Source organism: Prionailurus viverrinus, chromosome C1 (genome assembly GCF_022837055.1).
Source record: "Prionailurus viverrinus isolate Anna chromosome C1, UM_Priviv_1.0, whole genome shotgun sequence".
NCBI lineage: Eukaryota > Metazoa > Chordata > Mammalia > Carnivora > Felidae > Prionailurus > Prionailurus viverrinus.
The window spans coordinates 183,662,802-183,688,156 of record NC_062568.1 but is presented as its reverse complement, the minus strand read 5'-3'; the positions used below and the strand labels follow the sequence as shown (position 1 = coordinate 183,688,156).

General features: G+C 46.0%; 1 protein-coding gene and 1 long non-coding RNA gene across 5 annotated transcripts in view; both read right to left on the bottom strand.

Moving 5' to 3' along the window:
* Positions 1-246: 246 nt before the first annotated feature.
* On the bottom strand, positions 247-3,889 carry LOC125173005 (uncharacterized). The gene is made up of 3 exons (XR_007154890.1): positions 3,725-3,889; positions 2,860-2,932; positions 247-541 (listed from the first exon to the last, which is right to left on the bottom strand). It is a non-coding gene; the product is annotated as an uncharacterized LOC125173005 (long non-coding RNA).
* A 15,035-nt stretch (positions 3,890-18,924) lies between these two features.
* The window catches only part of TRIT1 (tRNA isopentenyltransferase 1), a 43,048-nt gene continuing 36,617 nt past the window's right edge, over positions 18,925-25,355 (bottom strand). The window contains exons 9-12 of one of the 4 annotated variants that reach the window (XM_047871066.1): positions 22,949-23,058; positions 22,494-22,611; positions 19,815-20,011; positions 18,925-19,214 (exon numbers count right to left, since the gene is read on the bottom strand). In XM_047871066.1, coding sequence (XP_047727022.1) covers positions 19,842-20,011; positions 22,494-22,611; positions 22,949-23,058 — 398 coding nt within the window. In that variant the 3' untranslated portion in view covers positions 18,925-19,214; positions 19,815-19,841. Of the gene's footprint in view, positions 19,215-19,814; positions 20,012-20,187; positions 21,946-22,064; positions 22,068-22,493; positions 22,612-22,948; positions 23,059-25,355 lie in introns of those variants that run through there. The other 3 variants (XM_047871068.1, XR_007154797.1, XM_047871067.1) reach the window with 3 other exon arrangements.

Below are 25,355 nucleotides of genomic sequence, written 5' to 3'. Positions count from 1 at the left end.
TAATTTAATCAATGCGATCATCACAACAATCTTTGAGGGCCAAAGTTTTTTTGGTTTTTTTTTTTTAATGTTTTAATTTAATGTTTTATTTTTGAGAGAGAAGGGAGGGGGAGGGGCGGAGAGAGGGGGACAGAGGATCCGGGCTCTGTGCTGACAGTAGACAGCCTGATGCGGGGCTCCAACTCACGAACCATGAGATCATGACCTGAGCTGAAGTCAGACGCTTAACTGACTGAGTCCCCCAGGTGCCCCTTTGAGGGCCAAAGTTTCAAAAAAGATAAAACTGAGGCATGGAACGGTTAAGTTACTGGCCCAAGAATCCATATTTGGCAACGGGTAGGGCTGGGATTCAAGGCTGAGAAGTATGACTTCAGAAGGTCGATAACTCACATCGTTCTGTCTTGAGAAATTCACAGTTGCTTTGTCATGGCTCGTGGGAGATTTGGCTGAAAGCGTGGGCAGAAGAAAGACCACAGAAGACCTTGTATCCATCTCAGGAGCTGAGACTTTATCCTGAGAGTAACAGGGGAGTCTGTAGAAACTTTTAACCAGGAAGGGACAAAGAAGATGCAGTTAGAAGCATAATGGATTGGAAGGGGGCAGGACCAGAGGCAGAGAACCCACTGCCCCCTATCTGGGTCATGCACCAAGAGCAAATCAACTCAGAGGTCGTTTTAACAGCCCCCTCGGCTGAGAGACAAAGTGATCTGAAGAGTGGCAATTAGAACAGTTGGGTCCCAGGAATGTTGGGTGCTTAGGATGGTGTGTAAGACATCCACACGCTAATGACTGGAGTCTGTGAATGTCACCTTATTTGGACGATCTTGGGTTATCTGGGCGGGCCCTATGTAGATCACAAGGGTCCTTTTTAGAGGAGGGTATATCAAGGTCACAGGAGGAAAGCAAGGTGAGAGGAAAGCGTTGTGCACCGAAATGGTGCAGCTGTGCACCGAGGAATGAGATCGGCCTCTGGAGGCTGAGACAGGACAGATTTTCCCTTAGAACTTCCAGAAGGAACCAGCCCTGCTGACATCTTGATTTTAGTCTCACAAAACTCAGGGTGCCCGGGTGGTTCAGTCTACATTAAGCGTTTGACTCTTGGTTTCACGGCTCAGGTCATGATCTCAGGGTTTTGAGTTTGAGCCCCGCGTTGGGTTCTGCCCTGACGGCACAGAGCCTGCTTGGGATTTGCTCTTTCCCTCCCCCTCTTTCCCCCTCCCTCTCAAAATAAATAAATAAACTTTAAAGAAAAAAACTCATTTCAAACTTCCGACCTCCACAATTGTCAGATGATAAATGTGTGTTGTTTTAAGCCACTAAATGTGTAGTTATTTATTATATCAGCAGTAGGAAATAAATACAGATGATAAAACCTGGTGACCAGGTGATTACTGTGGGGTGTCCCAATCGGATGGGGAGGCCACCAAATGTGGGGCGCCCTGATCGGGTGGAGGCCAGGGCCTACATGCTTTAAGAATTCACCCAAGGCAAGGGGGCCTTGGGTAACGCAGTCAGTTAAGCGTCTGACTTCAGCTCAGGTCATGATCTCAGGGCTCGTGAGTTCGAGCCCTGCATAGGGCCGTGTGCCGACAGCTCCGAGCCCAGAGCTTGCTTCGGATTCTGTGTCTCCCTCTCTCTCTGCCCCTCCTCTGCTTGTGCTTTCTCTCTCTCTTGAAAATAAATAAACATTAAAAAAAAGAATTCACCCAAGGCAGAACAAAAGAGATAAAAGTTTAGTGAATACACCACAAGGAAGCAGCAGGCAGGACAGCAAAGGAGAGACGGTCTACAATGAGGTGGTGTTGAAGGGCCACAGTTATAGGGCCAAGTGAAGCACTATGGGATTTTTCTCTTTTTCCAGTAATCTTAGGAACTGTGCCTGGTTATAACTGGTTAGTTAGGGCCTATGGCTATTTCTAGTCGGATCACTTAATGAGACTCTTTGCATTCAGCCTGGTGGCTGTGGGCCCTTTTGCCTGGCTCTACAGTTTGAAAAGAAGGAAAGGGGAAAGGTCACAGAAAGGGTGGAGGATGTTGGCCAGGATCTTGGCTCGGGGAATGGGGCTGGTGGCGAGACCGTTACAATCAGCACCGAGAACAGAGAGGGAAGGGCAGTTTGGGGAGTGGCGGGAGAAGGAAGAAGGAAGAAGGCTAGTTCAGCCTCGCACGCACGTGCTGAGTTTTAAAGTGCCCATGGGACACCCTGGTGCGATGTGCAGGGGGAAGGCCCAGAGCCTCAGACAGAGCGGAGAGCCATCTGTGTGCACACGCTCTGGTCTGAGACGTGGGCTTATTTTCCCAGTTCATCGTCGGGGGGGGGGGGGGGGGGGGGATGAAAGTCCTTCCTGCTCCTGTCCTCACATCCTCCTCACACCCCAATTTGGACTGGGTAGCAGACTTACTCCAGATAGGAGAAGCCAAATCGACTCTTCCAGGGAGTGCCTGACGTGCCCTGAGTTGCTTCTGGGTGAGTTCTGTTGGCTCTTGAGGGGCCCCCCACCCCTGTCCCACTGTCCATTTGAAGATGCAGTGTAGTGTCTCAGCCAGTTTCACTCGAGGTACACCTGTGGACAGCACCAATGTGTTTCTGACAGTGACAAAAATATCTCAGTGGCGTTTCCTATGGGTCAAACTAAACATGCAAACCCTGAGCACAAAGTACACAGGGTAGAAATCACATATCTGTTAAAAAAAAAAAAAAAAAAAAAGCCTGTTCATCCTGCAGAACAGGCGTGAGCTAAGACCTCTGAGCAGGTGAGATCATTCAGGGAGGGCTTGTGGCCTGAGAGAGGAGGGCCAGGGGCACCAACTTCCAGAGAATGGACTGGAGAAGGGTAGGGGGAACCCTGACGTACTTACCTTATATGCCCCCAGAGCGGCAACTCAGAGGATGCTTGATGAATGGGTTACTTTGGATTTTATCCTCTACAGGCTATACAAAAGGAAAGAAAGAACGTGGGAAAATGTGTATACCAAAACAAACAGCCAGATACATGTTTAGTATCTGAATAACTGAGTTAAGTGGAAAGCTAGAGTCCAGTCAGAAGCATATATTGTAAACAATGTATGAAGTTATCTCAGGAAAATGTTATCTTAGGAAATATCTTAGGAAATATCTCAGGAAAATGGATCTTACCAGTGAATAAAATAAAAGCAAATTCAGTTACCTTAAGATAACGTTATAGGCCCAAAACACTAGAAAAAACAGAAGCAGGCAAAAAAAAAAAAAGCTCTGAGCTGGTGAGGCAGTGAGACGCGAGGGCGCCCCAAGTCACAATAGAGTAAAAGACGGGCAGGAGTTTTATCATCGCGCTCACCCTGGAACGGAGGGTCCTTGAGTTGCACATAAAAGAAATCCACGCAAGCAAAAATAAAACCCCTGCGTTATGAAGGCAACGGAGATCCCCAGGAACCCCAGCAGGCACCTTAGGCCTCGGGAGGATCAGAAAACCAGGAACCAAGCCAGGAACCGGCAAGTCAGCAGGAACATTCTTTCTCTTTCTCCAGCTGGGTTTCCCTCCTGCACCTGCACCTTTTCTGCTTCTCGTGCACATCTTCCTGGTCATGCACCCAATCATACGACAAATATTTATTTTGTGGACGTGCCCAAACATTACATTTTCGTGTTCAAGGGTACCCAGCAAAGACTTGAGTTGCTGTTTGCAATTCTCGGGAGGAGTCTGATTGGCCCAGCCTCGGGTCCCCCCACTGGGCTCTTTCTTACCACGAAGGGTGTTGGAGTCTCTGATCTTTTTTTTTCCCACAAGAGGATCCTTCATCTCCATGTAGATTAGCAAATGTGATTAGATAAACTGGGGAAGGGATGCCCCTGTGTGGAGAGACAGCTCGCATTAACCATTAACCTACCCCAAACTTCTGAGCTCCGGGCCTTGCTTCCAGCCAGAACATCCGTTTAAACTTTTTCCTGCTTCCTCATTCCACATCCTTATCACCTTACAGTCTATTCTCTGCATAGCAGCCGTACTTTTCTTTTAGCATGTAGATCCCACTATATTCTTACCCTGCTAAAAACAGGCACACACACACACACACACACACACACACAACACAAAGCCTAAAACACCACCACCACCACCACCACCACTACAAAACCCTCTTCAATTCCTTCCAGTTGCAATTAGAATAAAATCCCAATTCCTTGGGGCGCCCGGGTGGCTCACTTGGTTGAGCATTGGAATTTGGCTCAGGTCATGATCTCACGGCTTGTGAGTTCGAGCCCCAAGTCGGGCTCTGGGCTGACAGCTTGGAGCCTGGAGCCTGTCAGATTCTGGGTCTCCCTCTCTCTGCCCCTCCCCTGTTCACACTCTGCTTCTGTGTCTCTCAAAAATAAATAAACATTAAAAAAAATTTTTTTTTTTAACTCCCAATTCCTTATTCTGGCCTACCAGGCCTTACCTGATCTAACCCCTGGCTAATTCTCTATCTTTTACACATGTCTCCCTCATTCACTCTGCTATAGCTACAATGGCCTTCTTGCTAGTCTTCCAATATGCCAAATTCGCTCCCACCTCAGGACCTTTGCACTTGTTGTTCCCTCTGTCCCATATTTTTCCAAAGCTAACTCCACAACATTCTAGACTCAGGTGATGTCATCTCTGTAGAGAGTCTTCCCCAATGGTCCCACCTAGAGTAGCAACGCCTACATCAACACACACATAACTAGTGACTCCCTACCTTCTTTTCCGTTTTTGCTTCGTGGGACTTCACACTTGTGGAAACTCTCTTAGTTGTTTGCTTACTGGCAGGCACATTTTCTTCTCTCTGTAGTAGAACGTAAGCTCTGCGTGAGCAGGGCTCTACTCTGTCTTGCTCTTTAATATTTTCCCAGCAGCAGAACTGGCCCTGGCACTCAAGAGATGCCCAGAAAAAAGTGAATCATTTGGTTTCAACGTTCTGCCTCAGAGGCCTGCGGCTCAGCATTTCAGAGCAAAGGCCTTGAAGCCGGACCACCTGGGTTCACCAGCTCCCTCACCTCCTACCTGCATAAACTTGCACAAGTGGTTGAACTTACTTGGGCACCAGTGTCCCTGTGTGCAAATGGGGAGGATCACAGCACCCACGGTATTGAGGAGTAGATGAGCTCACACGTGTAAAGGGCTTACAGAATGCTTGCCACAGAATAAGCGCCCGACGCGTTTTCATTTATTTTATTCATTATTAATCGTTAGTTTGAATTCTTAAAACTCATCTTTCATCGCTCCCCCCTCCGTATCTCCTCTTCTATTTTCATACCTTTCTCAATTTCCCCTGTGCTCTGGGAGATCATCTGAAGTCTGTTTTCTGTATTTAGTAAACCCACTGTGTTCATCCTGACATTCAGTTTTTAGTTCAAGAGACACACTTTTTTTATGTCTATTTATTTATTTTGAGAGACAGAGGGAGAGAGGGAGAGGGGAAAGAGAGAAAGCACATACTGCGGAGGGGCAGGGAGAGAGGGAGAGAGAGAATCCCAACTGGCTCCTTGCTGTCAGCACAGAGCTCAATGCGGGACTCGTTCCTATGACCTTGAGATCAGGACCTGGGCTGAAATCACAAGTCCGACGCTTAACCCACTGAGCCATCCAGGCGCCTGGAGCCACACTTTCAATCTCTCCCTCATCCTTCCTTATCTCAGATTACTCCATTTGCAGGTTCGCTGTTTCTAAGTTAATGATGTACTCTCTCTTTGAAGCTTACTGAAATATCCATCAGGTATGCCTACGTTTTCTTCTGTTCCTTGAGTAGGTCTTTTTCTAAGGTAGGTAGCTCCTCTAAATCTTCAGAGAAATGATAGATCACACTCTCTGCAACTGCAGAATATTTCTGATTTGTCCTTATGGAGCATCCTGGTTTTCCCAGAGTGAGGGGTTTCCCAGGACACGGGCTTTCGGTGGTAACACCACAAAAGTCCCAAACAAACTGGCCGAGTGGGTCACCCTACCTCCAGCTGTGGAAAGCATCAAGAAGCCTGCTCTGTTGTATTGGTACAGACATTCCTTCAACTCTTTCTTTTTTATTTATTTTCATATCTTTTTAAGTAACCTCTAGACCCAACATGGGGCTCAAACTCACGACCTCGAGATCAAGTCTCACGCTCTACCAACTGAGCCAGTCAGGCACCCCACCTCCAAATCTTTCACAAAGGGAGGAAACCATTTTCTAGTACTTGCAACTGCTAATCCCTTCCAAGTAGCATTTAAGTCTGGGAAAGTCTGTCAGCAATAAAGGAAAAGAACCTCATTCAACCCTAAACTTCCTCCAGCAGCCACCCCATCTCCTTCCTTCTGTTCATTACTTGAGGAGAACAGCCTCACAATGGCCGCTCTCCTCTTACTCCTCAAACCACTTAGATATGGCTTCCATTTTCCAACCATCAGCTGAGCCCTCTCTTACCAACACTAACACGATGACATCCTCATCACTAAAATCCACCGAATGCTTCTCATTCCTTATCAGACATGGCTTCTCTACACATTCTTCCCTCCTGACTCCTTCCCTCTCAAAGCTCTTTCCACAGCCTCCGTGATCCCAGCCCCCTGGTTTCTCCCTGCTCTCTCACTATGCCTCCGTTTCTGATACAAGCTCTCTTCCACGCTTGTCGATGTTCCACAAACTCTGTTCTAGACTTTTCTCTTCTTCCTACACACCCAGTGACTTCATCTTCCACAGCTTCAAATACCATCAATGCTGATGACTTAGAGATCTTTATCTCCAGCCCAGAATTCTCACTGGGCTCAACCTGAATATCCAGTTCCTTACTACTTTCCATTAGGCTTCTCCGCAGACACTTCAATCTCAACAAGTCCCAAAGTTGAACTCATCCTCTGCCCCGAGGCCCAATCCTGCCCTGCCTCCGGTGCCCTCCATCTTGGCCAAAGGAACCACCATCAATCAACTGCTTGGGTGAGAAACCCAAGCGGGCCTTATTCCTGACCCCTAACCTCTCCCTCACCACCAATATTTAACCAATCATCAAGTCCCATAAATTCTACCTGCTATACTTTACCATCTGTCTGCCTCTTGGCTGTCTCCAGCCAATTCAGTCTCTGAATGGCCCCAGACTCACCTCTCCAGTAAACACATCTGATGTTGTTATCTCAGGGTTAAGGGTTTACAGGGCCCTCTATGACCTGGTTCCTACAGAACTCTCCAGCCTTTTTCCCCTAACACTCCCCTACCTGGCTCACTCCCATTACTTTTTCTGCTGTTTTCTTAGATGCCATTTCCCCAGAAAGCCTTCCTAGGCCTCTGACCGGGGTCAGGTACAATCACATGTGTTTCCTGAACATTGCTCTAATAGTACTTGTCACACCCATGGAAATGGCATGGAAGACTAGAACTCTCTGAAGACAGGAACTGTCTTGTTTGCTGATACATCTCTAGCACCTAGAATGGTGAACAGCAAGCAATCGTTGTCTGTTGAATAAATCAACAAACAGACATTCCTGATTCTGAAGCTCTTATTTATTTATTAGATGAGGCTCCCAATGACCCTTACTTGCCTTCCTGTTAGTTCAGCTCGTCCGCCTGAAGAAAGTATTGTGCACCTACTGTGAAGAAAAACACAACTACTTTGTTGGAGTGCTCCTTCAAAACAGCTAGAAGCGGCTTGATTCGAGAAAGGGCACGACCCCTAAGCCAGAGACCGGGGTTCCAGTCAGCTCTGCTACTGTTGGTGCTCCTGTGGGTGACCCGCTTAACTCCCTGGGCCTTGATTTCCCCATCTGCGAAATCAAATGGCTAATCTAGATCAGTGGTTTTCAAAAGTGTGTTCTACAGAGGAAGAGACTTGAGTCAGAGGGTCCAGAGGTCCCTGTGACCCGCCAAGACCCCAAGCCACTCTGCTTCAATCTATGTTAGGTATTAGGAGATTGGGTAAGGTTGCTACTTGGTTGGGGGGTTTGAAAACAATAGAACCAGATGATCCCTGAATTCCATGCACCCTTTACATGCTGACATTTAAAACAACAGAAAGCCAGGAGTGTTATTATCAAGAAGGTAGTTCATATGAAGATTCCGTGAAAGTTTGGGGAGGGTGGGCTGGCCTTTCCACCTGCTGTCAGGAGACCACTGGTTTTCATGCAGCTCTACCTCATTAGACACATCGAGTAGGACACAGAGGCATCTGCAAAGCCACCAATAACAGTTATACAAAGGTCTTTATCCCTCAATCCCCAAACATTAACCAGGAAGCTCAGGCAGAAGGCATAGGGCCTAAATGATTTCCTTTAAATCTCGCTTCAGATGGCTCATCACCCCACGTCTGGTGACTCAGGGGGCTGGTCCAGCCGCACACCCGAGAATGCACTGTCCCCGGGCCTTGCAGAGACTGGGCCTTCCTTTTGTGTGGCAAGTACTCAGCCATCAGCATGTGCCACTGAGGGCTATACTAGATTCAGGGTGTCCCCTAATATGCCACTTGTTGGCTCTGGGTCGCAATGATGGACACCTGTTGTTGGGTCCACTCGGCATCAATCTCCCACCCTGCCCCCTTCTTAAAAACTGTCTTTCCTGCAGCCCCATTCTTTCTAGTCACATAGTTTTTTCTGCTTTTGTTTTTTTTTTTAAGAATTTATTTCATTTTTTTAAGTTTGTTTATGTATTTTGAGAGAGAGAGGATCCAGGCAAGGCTCCGCACTGCCAGCACAGAGCCCGATGCAGGGCTCGAAGTCATGAAACTGTGAGATCATGACCTGAGCCGAAACCAAGAGTCAGACGCTTACCTGAGCCCCCCAGGCGCCCCGAGATTTTAAGTGATCTCTACACCCAACATGGGGCTCAAAGTTACAACCCTGAGTTCAAGAGTCACACACTCTGCCGACTGAACCAGCCAGGCGCCATAGCGTTCTACAGGGAGTTGCCACATTCTTAGGTGACCGGCTCTCCTGCTGAAATCTGGGGGAACAGCAGAATTCAGTTCTGCTGGGAGTCTTCCCTTGGGATTTTTTTTTTAATGTTTATTTCTTTATTTTATTTTATCTTTTTTTAATGTTTATTTATTTTTGACAGAGAGAGACAGACAGACAGACAGAGCATGAGCGGGGGAGGGACAGAGAGAGGGAGACACAGAATCCGAAGTGGGCTCCAGGCTCCCGAGCTGTCAGCGCAGAGCCTGACGCGGGGCTCGAACTCATGGACAGCGAGATCGTGACCTGAGCCGAAGTCGGACGCTCAACCGACTAAGCCACCCAGGCGCCCCTAATGTTTATTTCTTTTTGAGAGAGAGAGAGAGAGAGAGAGAGAGAGAGAGAGAGTGGGGGTGGGGCAGAGAGAGAGGGAGACACAGAATCTGAAGCAGGCTGTGAGATCATGACCTGAGCTGAAATCGGACCGAGCCACCCAGGTGCCCTCTCCCTAGGAATTTTAAGCTTGAGAGTCAGCTCCACTTCTTTGCTGGGGGGAAAAGCTTTAAGATGCGACGGGTGGCAGCCTCCAGTGACCATCTGAAGAAAACTTGTTTGCATGGAAAAAAAAATGAAGTCAACACGCAGAGAAGAGAAAGGGGTAGAGTCAGGGCTGACGGTGTGGAGTCCCTGACAGCAGCGGCTCCTGATGCCCGGCTGTATCTGAGGTGCACTTCAAAGGGGGCTCCTTGTTCGACTTGTCCTTCCATGCGCCAATAAATCTTCCTTTATATCTAAATTAATTCAAATTGGCTTTTAGTCCCTTATGACTGAACTGACCCCGATTCTACATTAAGTCACTTAAATAGCATGAGTCTGTTACCTCCTTGCAGAACCTACTTCAAAGATTTTTAGCAAGGACTAAGGAGGTACGTAACTTTGTTAAAACCTGGGGCGCCTGGGTGGCTCAGTCGGCTGAGCGTCTGACTTCGGCTCAGGCCATGATCTCACTGCTCGCGAGTTCGAGCCCCATGTGGGGCTCTGTGCTGACAGCTTGGAACCTGGACCCTGCTTCGGATTCTGTCTTCGTCTCTCTGCCCCTCCCCTGCTCGCACTCTGTCTCTGTCTCTCTCTCTCAAATATTAAAAAAAAAAACATACATAACACCGTACTGAGCTATGAATCTGTAAGAAGTGACTAGGACATGTCTGATAATCACCCTTGCTGCTAGGAAAAACGTGTCTGCCTGACTAGACTAGAAGGCAATAACTCAGTAGTGGATACTCACTGCTTGTCTCTCTAGTTGCACTCCCCTCCCACCCCACACACCCTGCTTCTTGGAATCACTCCACCACCACTCCATCCATTCGGTTTCCATGGGAACTGCCCTATTCTTTCAAAACTGCATCCCTAGCCTAGTTGATGGACCTCAGGATAAGCACCAGACCCAATCTAGGCTAATGAATCCCTTTGCTGGGACTCTTTTTTTTTTTTTTTTAAAGACATTTATTTGGGGTGCTTGAGTGTCTTAGTTCGCTAGGCATCTGACTCTTGATTTTGGCTCAGGTCATGATCTCACAGTTCATGGGTTCGAGCCCTGCATTGGGCTCTATGCTGACAGCAGGGAGCCTGCTTAGGATTCTCTCTTTCTCTCTGACCCTCCCCCTCGTGGGCTCTCCCTGTCAAAATAAATATCTTTAAAAATGGGTATTTATTGATTTAAGTAATCTCCACATCCAACATGGGGCTCAAACTCACAACCCCAAGATCAAGAGTTGCACACTCAGTTCTGACTGAGGCACCCTTCTTTTTTTAATTGTGGTAACATAAAATCTATGATCTTAAACCATTTTCTTCTTCTTCTTTTTTTTTTAATGTTTACTTATTCTCGAAAGAGAGAGTGTGAGCAGGGAAGGGACAGAAAGCGACAGAGAATCCGAAGCAGGCTCTGTGTTGTCAGCGCAGGGCCTGATGAGGGGCTCAAACTCACAAACTGTGAGATCATGACCTAAGCTGAAGCCGGACACTTAACTGACTGAGCCACCCAGGCGCCCTTGATCGTAAGCCATTTTCCAACATTTAGTTCAGCAGTGCTGAACATGTCACACTCTTGCACAACCAATTTCTAGAACTTTCCCATCTTACAAACTTGCAACCCTGTACCCATTAAACAACATCACCTTTCCTCCTCTCTCCAGGCCCTGACAACCACCATTCTCCTCTCTACTTCTGTGAATTTGACTACTTTAGATACCTCAGATAAGTGGAATCATACACTGTTTGTTCCTTTTTTGGGGCACCTGGGTGGCTCAGCTGGTTGATCGACTCTTGATTTCAGCTCAGGTCCTGATCTCACAGTTCGTGAGATCGAGTCCGGGGTTGGGTTCTCTGCTGACAGGTAGGAGCCTGCTTAGGATTCTCTCTCTCTCTCTCTCTGCCCCACCACCCCCACTCCCCCAAATAAATAAATGAATGAATAAATTAGAAGCCATCCTAATGGGTGTAAGATGTCCTGGCAATTTTCAACTTAGAGAAAGAGTGGGCACAATCTCTGATGTAAAAGCCCTAAGCGGTAAAGCTCAGGTGCTCCTGGCAACCTTGATCTCTCTCCCACCATGTAGAGAAGGCCTGTGTGCAGGGAGACAGGAGTCTCCACAGCATCAGATTAGGTAGCACTGGTAACGCCTGGGGCTTTTCTGTCTTCGAATCTGAGAAGACACCTAAGTAAATTTATCACCGAGTCACCTTTTTTGCTTCAGTTAGAGTCTGGCTGATTTCATTTGTGACCGTGAGTCTTCACTAAAATAAGCAGCTTAGCAGAAGAGTTGCTTCTGCAGGAATCCTGTCTTTTTCTTTTCTTGACTCCTTCTTAGAACTCGTTGGGATATAAATAATTTGTGCATTTAAAAAGCCCGAGGGATGCCTGGCTGGCTCAGTCAGGGGAGCATGTGACTCTTGATCTCGGGGTTGTGAGTTCAAGCCCCATGTTGGGTGTAGAGATTATTTAAAAAATAATAATAAAATCTTAACATAAATAGCCCTAAAGGAATGCCCTTAGAGAAGGAGCGCAGTGGTTAGAGCACGGGTTTGGAGTCAGCCCAAACTGGCTTCAAATCCTGGCCTAACAAATGTTGCCAGCAGCAGGCCCTCTTGTAAATACCAGGGATAAGGCAGTGAACAATGGACAAAACCCCTGCCTTCACAGAGCTTTCTTTCTAGAACTCAGCAGATAACCGTGTGTCCACTATGTGCCAGCCACCAGTGAGCACAATTAATATATATGCCTGTTTATAAAATGGGGATAATTACCTTGTCCATCTTTAATTGTATTTAAAAAAATGTTTTCTTAATGTTTATTTATTTATTGAGAGAGAGAGAGAGAGTGTGTGTGTGTGAGAGGGCACATGCGGGGGAAGGGCAGAGGGAGAGAGAGAGAGACAGAGAATCCCAAGCAGGCTCTGCACTGTCAGCACAGTGCCTGACGTGGGACTCGATCCCACGAATCGTGAGATCATGACCTGAGCCAAAGTCAAGCGTCAGGAGCTCAGCTGACCGAGCCACCCAGGCGCCCTGCTTGTCCATTTGTTTTAAGGACTCACGATAAGGTATGCATGTGCTTAACACACAATGCCTGACACACAGCAAGAACGCAATGAAAAGCAGCCATGTTTATGATCGGACACGAAGTCATGCCTTGCAGGAAGTAGCCTCAATATCCACCGGGAACCCAACGTATGTCCCACATCTGTCTCAAAATAGGACTGACATCTTGCCAGAATTGACTCTCCAATCAGAGCCAGAGATGGAATGTGCTGTGGCAGAGTAAGGTGGTGAAAGAATGTGGTGGGTATAGAGGTGCCTGGGTGGCCTCGGGTGAAGCATCCGACCCTTGATTTAGGCCCAGGCCTTCATCTCACAGTTCATGGGTTCCAGCCCCACATCAGCTCCACACTATTAGCGTGGAGCCTGCTTGGGATTCTCTCTCTCCCCTCACCCCCGACCCCTCCCCCACTCATTCTCTCTCTCTCTCAAAAATAAACTTAAAAAATAAAAATAAATTTAAAAAAGACTATGGTGGGTAAGAATACAGACTTTGGAGCCACCCACCTAGTTTCAAACCCCAGCTGGCCCTCAGGAAAATCACTTAACTCTTTCATTCAGTTTCCTCAATTGCAAAATAGGGCTAATAACAACAGTGACCCTATTCCGTCACAGAGCTGCTGTGAGGGCTAAATGAGTTCTTTGTAAAGTACTTAAAGCCTGTCTGGCCCTTGGGGTCATGAGTTTGAGGCCTACATTGGCCAGAGATTACAGAAAGAAAGAAAGAAAGAAAGAAAGAAAGAAAGAAAGAAAGAAGAAAGAAAGAAAGAAAGAAAGAAAGAAAGAAAGAAAGGAAAACCTGCTATGAAAACCCAGAAGAAGGAAAAACTAAGCCTCCTGAGAGTTGCCAGTGAATCTTTGTCTAAGGAGAGGATATTGTATTTGGGTCTTCAAAGATGTATAGGAGCTCATTTCCCCAAGATCACAGAGACAATATGTCAGATAGGAAAGTGTTCAGCTGCAAGTAAAAAGCAGCAGAAAAGAGCATTTCAGATGAAGAACACAGTTCAAGTAAATGAGCTAACCCATGAAGAAATCATATGCGTTAAAAAACAATAGGGGCACCTGGCTGGCTCAGTCCACACAGCGTTTGACTCTTGATCTCGAGGTCGTGAGATTGAGCCCCACATTGGCTGTAGAGTTTACTTAAAACAATTTTTTTTAATTAAAAAAACAGGCAAACAACAACAACTAATCGCTGGTTGGGTGACAGATAATGCCTGAGGCACTGTTTTTGGCCATTAGCATTATGGGCCACTAAACTAATCAGTTTTAAGTCAGAGCTTGACCTGACAACTTCCGGGAACCAACACTTGAGTAGCATTCACAATTTTTCCACAGTGAAGCAAATAAATCCGATTTATACCTACCATTTACTGGACACTGTATTGCCCAGTAAATGGCAACAACTATGCTGTTTTCAAAAGGACTTCATTTAAACCTCACGATGTCTTCTGGAATGGAGCTAATAACTCCATTTTATATATGAGGAAACCCAGGCTGCTTGAGCCATTTTCCAAAGGTCACAGAGACAATATATTAGATAGCAAAGAGCTCAGCTGCAGGTACAAATAGCAGTTTCTTTTTTTCCACATAAAAAGAAGTCTAGAAGTAGCGACAGCCCGTAGTTGACTTATTTCACAATGCCGCCCAAACCCTATCATTCCTCCCCACCATCTTTAGTATTGGCCATTGGCCCTCCACGGCTCAGTCTCTTTCCTTACACTTTTTTTCAACCTGTCTTTAAAAATCTCACCAGCCAAGATTTTTGTCAAGCTTTACTTTTTTTGAAATAGTTCAGCAGTCAGCTCATACAGCTCATTGATCTCACAGATGGGGAAATAGAGAGATTTGCCCCCAGCAAGATATCAGAGCTAATTAGTTACACCAGCCTGGAGTCCGGTGCTCTTTCCACGATAACAAGTATGTGTTTAGTGGAGACTGCAACTTACCCACCCAAAACTGCTCTCCCATTTTTTTCTTGGCACACGGCTTGACTACATGTCTCAGCGGCCTTTGCAGGTAGTGTAGACGGCCATATGACTAAGTTCTCGCCAGCGAAAAGTGTGAAGCCTGCGTGCCACTGCAGGGTGTAGGCCTTAGGGTTTCGGGTGTCTCCTCTACGCTCTTTTTCCCCTTCTCACTGCCTGCAACCAGTGATGACCCAGTTTCAATCACGCAGGTGATGACAATGGCCCCCCTGAGGATGGAAAAGCAACACGATATAAGGAACCCGTGTCCTTGAATGACTGCTGGGAGCACGGCTGCCCCACTGACCTGGATGGTGCACTTCAGAAATGTTACGTGAGAGTTGTTCATGTGAAAAAGAAACAAACTTCTCTGTTCTTTAAGCCGCCGCATTGTTGAGTCTCTTTGTTAGAGCAGCTTAGCCTTTTATTCTAACCAGTACAATCATGCAGCTTCCTTTGTACGTATTCACGGTAGTTTTTACAAGTGACCAGTTAGCCATCTTTTTAGAAAAGAGCCCTAACCGCCCAAGCAGGTGATAATCAAATGATGAAAATTCTTTCCTGTGGCTACCAACTCAAGTTTTCTTCATCCTGGTTAAAAGCTATTTAATGATTAAAGCAGATCATTTATGTAGAGAACCACTTAGCTTTTATCCGTTCATGCACTTAAGTCAACCAATATTTGACGTTTTAGATGTTGGGAATATATAGACAGGTTACTACATTCATAAAAGCTTGCCTTCTAGTGTTTTTTGTTTTGTTTCTAATGTTGTACTGTGTTTTAAGCGGAAAAATCCTCTTTGTGGGAACTGAGGCTAAGAATACAAAGAGTTACTGAGGGTTACAAAGGATCAAACCGTATAGACGGAACTGTTTCCTTGCTTAGTCCTGAAAACCGAGCAAAATATTTTAAATCTTTTTTAATGTTTATTTTTGAGAGAGAGACAGAGTGTGAGGGAGGGAGGGGCAGAGAGAGAGGGAGACACAGAATCCGAAGTAGGCTCCAGGCTCCGAGCTGTCAGCACAGAGCCCGACGTGGGGCTTGAACTCACATACCACAAGATCAATGACCTGAGCCGAAGTCAGACGCTTAACGGACCGAGCCACCCAGGCGCCCCATCAAGCAAAATATTGTAAAGACTAAGAATCCAGCTCCCTTTTCAGAGTATTTCCTACCGCTTCAAAGCAGCATTGCCTAAACTACAAGAAGTGTGAATCCTTGCCAAGATTTTTACTTTATGCGTCAATTTTATCTCAATAAAACCAGGGAAAAACTTTTTACCAACAGAGGTAGATGGACCTAATAGCTTGCTGAGTGTTGGAATTAATTATCAAAGCCATTTAGATAGCACTGCTGTGGACTGGGGACTCTTGAGCACCTGAACTAAATGGCTCTGCTTGTCTGGGGATCAGCTGAGGCCAGATGGTACAAAATGTCATTCCTCATCCTCCCTCCAGGCTGAACAAATAGCCCAGGGCTAGTCTCCATGGTTCCTTCCAGCTCTCAAATGAGATCTGGAATGAGACTTGGTAGTAGTGAGAGAGGAGAGGGAAGCTGAAGTTTGTCCTGCTGTGACAATGGAACATCCATGTTTGGGGTCTCAGTTTCCTCATGTGCACAAGAAGATGCCAAGGATCCTTTCATCTGTACACTTAGGACAATCACTAGGAGGAACTACTTTCCTTCCCTACACCCAACAGCAAAGTCATTCAGAAGGTAGCAGGCGGAGAAGGGGAAATCTACCGGAGTGCAGTGCCTCAGACCGGGGCACCAGGCTGATTTCCCGGGAGTGTTCCTCTTCCCTAAGCTCTCTCCTGATGGGGAAGGAGTTCCGTCCGGCTGAATTTATAGTTTCTAAGAATAGGGACAGTGGGCACAACCTCAGCGCCTTAAATGTCGTAGGTACTTCATAAATATTAGGCACTTGGATGTTTTCTTTCAAGAAATTCCTTATTTCCGATTGCCATAGAGATAGCAATGAGTTCCTCCAGGTACTTCATTCAGATGAAAGGATTAAAGGCCTTTTGAGGTAGGATTATGAAAACTAGTTTTTCCTGATTCTCCACTGAAACTTTTTTAAAGCTTTAAAATATATTTAGCGACTTGAGTGAAGTGCATTTCAGTGACTAAGGCTCCTCCTAAAAACAGCTAGCTTAACAGTGCTGAGAAGGCCTCACCTGGATTCCAGCTCCGGGGCTGGCTAGCTGTGCTCCCGTGCTGAGCCCCTTCCCCCACAGGTAATGGGAAGAGAAATAGCATCCCCCACCCCACCCCACCCCAGGGCTGTGTGAGAAGAGAAAGTATATAAAGCTTGGTCTTTCTTGACCCACAGTCAAGTATTCATCACCACTTCCAGCGGGGACATGTGGCTTCCTGCCTTGCTAGCTCCTGAAGTACCTAATAAAAAACTGATTGGGAAAATTATACTATGTTAATTTAATGTAAAGAACAACATGGGGTGGGGCGCCGGGGTGGCGCAGGTCATGATCTTGCAGTCTGTGAGTTCGAGCCCCACGTCGGGCTCTGTGCTAACAGCCTGGAGCCTCTTCGGATTCTGTGTCTCCCTCTCTCTCTGCCCCTCCCCCGCTTGTGCTCTGTCTCTCCCAAAACCATTTTTAAAAATTCAAAAAAAAAAAAAAAAAAAAAGAACATGGGGTGGATACAAAGATAATTTCTTTGACTATAAAAAACTATTGAAATTCAAAGCAGTTAAAAATGGGTAAAGCTCAATAAAACTCAAGGGGCCCAAGGATATCCCACAGAGTGGGCAAGGAGGAAGAAGAGAAGCTGCCCAAGTCACGTGGAGAAGCCCAGCTTTTCCAGGTCACGTGCTACCATATCTGCAGGCCTGGGCTGACTCCTGCCCTAGTGTCCTGCTGTGCCACACCACGTGCCTCAGCACATGCCTTCCCCCAACACAGGCACACACTCCCCCGCACCAAGGCAGGGGCCGGCAGGGAGGTCCTCAGATTAGATTACTTGCTCTTCAGCAAGTGTCCTTTCTGTACACCCGCTGTAATTCTGTAATTATTTAATCAGTGTGGACCTGGATCACCTCTGTACCTTCTGAGTCTAGCAAAGCACCAAGCACATAGTAAGTCCCAGGGAACCTGCTGGCTGAAGGAATGGGATGGCCATACCTCAAGAATTCCTCAGAGGCTGGTCTGGGCCTAAACACTGGCATCTGAATGAAGTTCAGTATACAAGGTAGGTGAACCCTGCTGGGGGTTAACTGGGGAACTCTAGGGTAGGTGGTTACGGCCCCAAACAAGAGACCTGCCAGCAGCAGCAGGAGAAATCCACGCACACCCAGATATTGCCAACAGGTAAGGTGACACATGAAGACAGTATGTGCTAAATGCTATCTTTTTGGGTAAGGGGAGGAAGAAAAGAATATATATTTGTATTTATTCATTTTTGCATTAAAAAAACTCGAGAGCTATAAGAAACTAATAAAGTAATTATGGATTGGGGGAGAAGGGGATAGAGACGGGAGTGAGATTTCTCAATGAATGTTTTTTTATACCATTTTAATTTTGGAACTATGTAAACAAATTTAGTGAAAAAGTTAAAATTTTAAAAATTGTTAGAAGGGGGGGAAAAGGTAGGTGAGGCTATGGAGTTCAGCACTGTTTAAAAAAGTCGATCAAGTTCAATAGTTCTTTACCTTCTCCTCCTGTGCATGGCTAACCAAGAATTGCTTTTTTTTTTTTTTTAAGTTTATTTATGTTGGGGGGGGGGGCGGTGGGGGAGAGAGGGAAGGGCAGAGAGAGGGAGAGAGAGAATCCCAAGCAGGCTCCACACGGTCAGGGCAGAGCCAGACACGGGACTCAAAACTCACGAACTATGAGATCATGACCTGAGCTGAGATCAAGAGTTGGACACTTAACCGACTGAGCCACACAGCCACCCCAAGAACTGCTTTTAAGGTCCAGCAGAAATGCTCCTTCTTACACCACCCCTTCCCTTCCTAAGTGCAATTCTACACACCTCTTATGGCCTTTAGATACTCTCTTCCCTAGACTGGCTGTTTGTACAGTATGAACAAAGCTCCCTGAAAGCAAGAATGACGTCTCATTTTATCTCTGTATTCCCTCTAGCCTCACATATGGTAGATCCTTAACAAATAAAATATTACTTGCGTGGAGTTACTGCTTAATGGATACGCCTTGTTTGGGGTGATGAAAAAGTTTTAGAAACAGAGGTGACTGTTTTATAGCATTGTGAACATAATCAATGTTGCTGAACTGTAAACACAAAAATACTTAATTTTATACTAAATACATACATATACTCAACGTTGCTGGAAATCACAAATCTTCAATAAAAGACCCTCTCCAGAGGTCTTCCAGGAATATACTAAGTGCTCAATAAACATTTGCTAAATAATGAATAGACAGCACGAACATATGAAGAATGTCAAGACTGAGAAAAGGCTATCATGTTGATAACACAGCCTACTGTGTATAAACTAGACATGGAATATACATTTTTTAAGCACTAAAGAGACTCTTGGGAACTTTTTCTTTATTTAACTTTCAAAAAATATATAGACTCCTAAGCCAATAGAAAGATAGTAGTGACAGTAATTATCACACAGGAAGAGTGCAACAAATGTTGAAGTCTTTAGTTTTCAAGCACCACATCACGACCACCTCCTTCTCTCCTTCTCTGTGGAATTCCAAGAACTGGTTAGAGTTCACTTAATCTTCTCACTGGGGCTGGTCCTTTCCTGCCATTCACTCAAATCCAGAACTCCTGATCTGTGGCTCACAAGACTTCCGTCATCTATAAAAGTATCTGGAAAGGAGATATTTTTAGCCAGAGTCAGGGACATAAAAACTTCTTTCTAAAGGGATATAGGGAATTCAGTGTTCATTACCAGAAAGATCCTCAAGTATAAAAAAGTACAATCTGCACCTCTTTTAAAAATAGAACCTTTAAGGTTAAAAGGGGAAAAAAAATCCCTTCCCAAAATCATCATTACCAGACACACCAGCCAAACAAGAAGCTAACAAGACCTGCTGTTTCCATGACAGAGAACGTGAGACTTTAAAACTACACCACAGGGGCGCCTGGGTGGCTCAGTCGGTTGAGCGAATGACTTCGGCTCAGGTCACGATCTCTCGGTCCGTGAGTTTGAGCCCTGCGTAGGGTTCTGTGCTGACAGCTCAGAGCCCGGAGCCTGTTTCAGATTCTGCGTCTCCCTCTCTCTGACCCTCCCCGTTCATGCTCTGTCTCTCTCTGTCTCAAAAATAAACGTTAAAAAAATAAAAAATAAAAAAACAAAAACAAAAACTACACCACAGAAGAAAAAAAATGGTGGGGGCTTTCTGCATAGCACTCCTCAGCCCAGACGGGGACACAGACATAACCCTCCCTCCTGAACTGGATCCCTACCTGTGCAAAGGCTCCGGGACATGTCTCTTAAACACTGGATTTCAGCTCTTTCTCATTCTGCTCTGGGGATCCTTTCTCTTTAAGCTCTTTGTCACAGTCTGGAGAAATACTCTGATTTTCTATTGCAGTGACAGCATCTGAGTCCAATCTTCTTCTTTTCTTCAGCTGGTGCAAGTGGGATTTAGATTTTATATGTGCTGAGACAAAACAATAACAACAACAAAAAAACAATTCATTAGAACTTTCTAAATTTTTTTTTAAGGTTTATTTATTTTTGGGAGACAGAGCAGGCATGGGGGAGGGGCAGAGAGCGAGGGAGACAACAGAATCTGAAGCAGGCTCCAGGCTCTGAGCTGTCAGCACAGAGCCCAATACGGGGCTCGAACTTGTGAACCCCAAGATCATGACCTCATGACCGGAGCCGAAGTTGGATGCTTAACCAACTGAGCCACCCAGGTGCCCAGGTGCCCCTCCTTAGAACTTTCTAGAATCAATCCTAGAAGCATTAAGAATTAACTATACAATCCTTTTCTTTAACAATAACAGGATCAACACATGTGCTGGTATAGCTGCTTAGCATTTTTAAGGGAAGCATCAAGCATACCCTGCTGGGTGCTTTATTTACATCACTAATCCTCACAGCAATCTTGCAGGACGGTATTATTCAGCTCATTTGATACAGGACGAAACTGAAGTTCACAGAAACTGAAGTTCACAGAGGACTTACACTTTGTCCAAGGACACATAGCAGGTAAGTTCTTCGGCTCATCTATAGCTCAAAAAGAGCCCCAATTTTCCAGAATCGGGGCTGTAGATGCACTTTTCCAGCATGGGGCTTCCTGTTACAGATACATTACCTTTCCACTCACTCAGCTAAAAATGCCAAATCCAGGTCCTTGTCTGCATCAGCCCCCGAGCACCCAGAGCTGTCCTTTCCACTTCTTCCCTGCTCACACACGTTGCCCTCCTGGTCTGACATCCCCATGCCTGGGTCAGATAAGCCATTCGAATGACTAACTCGCAAGCCTCACATTCTCCAAGCACACAATGCTCCAGAGAGATAACGGGAAGCATTCTTCTCTGACGATCCCTTTGGAGAGTCCACAGAAGCAGTAAAGCTGAAAGGCCACTGCTTCCTGGTATCAATTTCTGACCTCTCACCCCAAAGACTGTTCCCACCCTCTAACTAACTCATACAACCTTCTTTTTATTTTTTCTTTTTCAAGGAAATCTTATTTGGAAGCATTTGAAAAGATGACTAGATTAAATGCTCTTTGATATATATTAAAAACGTCATTTTAAAGGTTTTGGAGCAAAAAAAAAAAAAAAAAGTAAAGGAGAGGTTAGAAGTCAAAGAAAAGTTTATGTGGGGGAAAAAGTCAGCTTTATTCTCCAGCTAGAGCCTAAGGCAAAAAAAAGTGGGGGGAGGCGGGCTTCTGGCCTGGCTCTCCACGGCAGCAGGGGATGGGAGCAAGGACTTGACAGATGGCACTATAGAAGGGCTCACACAAGCTAAGCTCACAAAAGGCTCACAAATGTTGCTTCTTTAAGGCTATCCCTGAAGGACATTCGACAAATCGAACCACTAAGTTTCCTTTAGAAAAAACAATCAGACACTCTCTTTCTCTTCCCCTTTCATCATTATAAACCAACGACAATCGAGGCTTCTTCTGCTGCTTGAGCAAATCACAGCCATCCCCAGTCTCTGACAATGGCGTTCATTTTGCCAGCGTTACCAGTTAATAGAAGTAATCGTTCTATTGGTTGGAATGAGGAGAAAACCCCATTTCTATGAGAATCCCATGCAAGGCAGTACTCGGAACAGAAGGATTCCAGCCACCGGGTATAGTACAAGCCCTACTGTGCTCAAAAGGAGTGAGCTTTAAACCAGTTTCCAAATACAGTGTGAGCTGAAGGCTTGGAGGCCCCGGGCCTTTGTGGGCTCTGACCAGAGGACCAGAGGAATCGGACAGGGGAGTGCGGGTGTGAATCTGTGGCAGAGGTGGATCCAGGCTCCAAGAGGGAAAGAGAGCTTTAGGGCAGGGCCGCTGCTGGGTGGTCATGAGTGCCTTGAAAGAAGACAGCACCCTTTGATCACCGATCACCATCTTTATCCGTGTGGGACAGTCAGCTGCCACCGCTCCTCTCAACACTCTCCATCACAGTCTCAGCATCACCACAACTTCAACACAATACCCTAACAGTTACCAAAGAGACCCTGCTTGCAAAGGGTGTACTCAGGAGGAGCACGTCCTCCCGCCTCCCCACAGCTGGCTCTGCGTCTGGGTCTCCTGGGTGAGTTGGCTGGCTTCCCTTATACTCCTACCTCACCCGCACTGAGGTCTAAACATGAAGGGCCCAGAAACTCCTAGGAGGTAGGATCAGGAAAGTCAAAGGAGCTCTGGAAAGTTAACTGCAGTCCTCTCAGTATAAAATATCTACTCTAGCTGAAGTTGGAGGGCATACGACCTTCCTTTAAAATTCAGAATACACAGATAACTCTCCCACAGATATGGGAAAGTGTCCATGAAATTTGAGTACTTAGGCTCTTAGAGAAATCTGCCCATCCCTTTATTAATAAGCAGACCCCAGCATTCAATCTACCAAAGACCTTAAATTGCATGAAGTCACTGTGAACCACCCTTAACAGATGTCTCCATGCCCTTCCCCAGACTCTACCTGCCCATTCACGGTCCCCAATGATGATTCGATCACAGAGGTCACACATGTGATAACTTCTCTTGTTCTCCATTTCATTGCATGGCATCTTTACTGGAGCAGCTACAGGCTTGTGGCCCTGAAAGAACGGGGTTGGGGGAGTGGGGGAGATGGGGGGGAAAGCAACTGAATCAAAGAGATTTGGATGTTATTCTCTGATATTAAGGGGAGTGGGATTTTCCCAAGATTCCTTTTTCTCATTCCAGAGAGCAGGTATATATGATGGACAGATTTTTAGCAACAACTTTTCTAAATGTGAAAGCAGAAACACAGCCTCCAGGGATCTAAAAGCAGCTAGCGCTTCTGCTCTATTCCATGGAAAAGAAAACTTGGTTCCCTGACATACCAACAAAGGTGCCAGCTGAGGAAAGCCCTCTGAAAGCCAGACAAAAGGCAGTACTGTGATTAATAATCACCTGGATGAAACTCTGCACGATTTCAAGAGCAGGTTCAAGAACAGATTCCTCCCACTTCGAGACATCAGATACTTCTAAGCCATAGACTGGGGGGACACTGGGACCAGGTCCTAATAATGACAAAGAGAAGACGTGACAGGTCAGCCTCTGACACCCAATCCATTCTGCGCCCAGGACTCCAGAATCCTCAAGAGAAATATATGGAGCCAAAGGAATAAACATGCTGACCATGCCATTCATTCTAACCAGAAATATGAACAAACAACTACATGCAATTCAAAAATGACCTAGAAGGCTCACTGATCTGTAGTCAACAAGTCTAGCTGTATAATCCAGACTTCCAGAGACAGGACCTTCCAGATCAGTCAGAAAAACAGAATGGAGTAATAGCTCTAGTGATATAAAGACAACACATCACAGGAGTAAATAAACTAACAGCTTGAAGTAAATGCCTGTTCTAAGTTCCCTATCATCTTACAGTGATGTTGCTCTTGTGGCAAGAGAGTTCAAAGCTTTCTTGAGGAACAGGCACTAGTCTCGGGTTTGTATATATTCCCTCAGCAGTACGGCATTCATGAAACTCATTGACACCACATCGATAATCGGGGACTGGGAACAGAAGAATTATCAGCCAATGAGCCACTAAATCTGAGAACTAGAAAGCCTTGAAATTGAACTAGTTGAGCCCCTTTCTTTTAGGAAACAGATCTACAGGAGTATTCAAGAAAACACCCTTTGGTAAACACTTCTGAATGGAGAGGAGACTGGAGACCACCAAGGGTACAGCTACAGGCGTTTCATCCACTGGAGCCAACCATGTTAGGTCTCCGCTGGTAGCCTCCCCCATCTATAGACACACTACATTGCCTTCCACCGCTAGGTTAAGTCATCTTGCCTAAAGGCAAAGAGCATCTCCCCATGGACAAAAACATCAAAGTCCTTAGGATGCCAACGGCTGGCAGGTGCTGGCCTTTTGATTGTGCCAACCACAAATAAGATTCTTCATAAAATGGCCTGGGCTGCACCTGCCACCACACGGAAAGGTGAGACCAGGAGGGTGCAGGCAGCATCCACAGCACACCTGGCCTTGGCTAAGCTCTGCACCTGTTTTCAGGCCACTCTATATTTTCCTTTCCCCTCTGAGTCCTTTGTTGGGCTTCTGTGCCCTGTCTAAGCACCTTTCAACAAGTTCTCGGCTCCCAGCTGCTATTTCTGGCTTGGGTCCAAGGCCAAGTTGGGGCGGGGAAGTCCCTCTGGCTTCTTGCCAGAACCATATCCCCGCAGACTAGCCCCGGCCAATCACACTCAGCTCCTGGTTTACAAGGCAGCTGCGCCTTTCACTCTAGCACCAGGACTGTGCCGACATACACATGAATGAGGAATGGGCAGATGATGCTCTGGGCCATCAATCCCTCCGGACTCAGAGATGGGGGAGTTACTGTGGCTTTACCACAGGAGGAAGTTTCAAATCATTACAAAAAAACATCTTTTGTTACAGATTAATTGTTAGCCCTGGGGAGAAGAGAAGCTGCATTAGAAATCTGTAGTAGTAGTTTCCGTTGACGCATTTCATTTTCAGTTTTAGCTGAAGCAAAGAATTCACCTATCTAAAAGGACATGCAGAGAAAACAGGGTAAGGAGAAGGAAGTATATAGAGCTTGATGGTGCCAGAACTATGCTAGAGAGGTCTGGCAGAGAGCAAGAGCAGGAGAAAGAACTGTAGCGATCGGTGGTCAACAACATGGACCAAGGTGCTTGTGTTCAGAGACACTAAAGAGCAGAGCGGAGGCCTCAGCTGTTCTTATCTATAACTGAAAGCAGAAGTCTAATGGCAAAAGGTAAATGGGATGATTTGGAAGCATATTTAAAAAGTGCCTATAAGATAGAGTTGGTGTTTCACTGGTATTCAATCTCTTTTAAATCAATCTCCATTTGGCTCATAACCACACCATTTCTTACCTGAGGCCCAATACCAATGCTGTTTAGCTAAAGTTATAGCTACAGGAAACAAGAAGAGTGCTATGAAGTACAGTTTGGGGGGGGGCGGGGGGGGTCAGGCCTGCATTTAATACAGCTTATTCAGCTGGCAGGTTTTTGGCAAGATATTTAACTTCTCGAAGCCTCCATTTCCTTATCTGCAAAAATAAAAGAATAACACCTATCCCGCAGGGTCAGGAATATATGTATAGCACCAAATTTAGCGTCAAGGACACAGAATAGGGTCAAATAAACAAGAATTTCCTTCCCTGTTCCTTAAAAGTGCTGTTCAACTGAAGCTAAGGCTGCAGCATTCTAAAGCACCACGTACCTGAAAATGAAGGCGATGCAGGGAGAGCTGGTGACGGTCTGACTCTACACTGCTCGTCTGGCCTAAGAACCATTTTTCTTTTTCTTTTTTTTAAAGTTT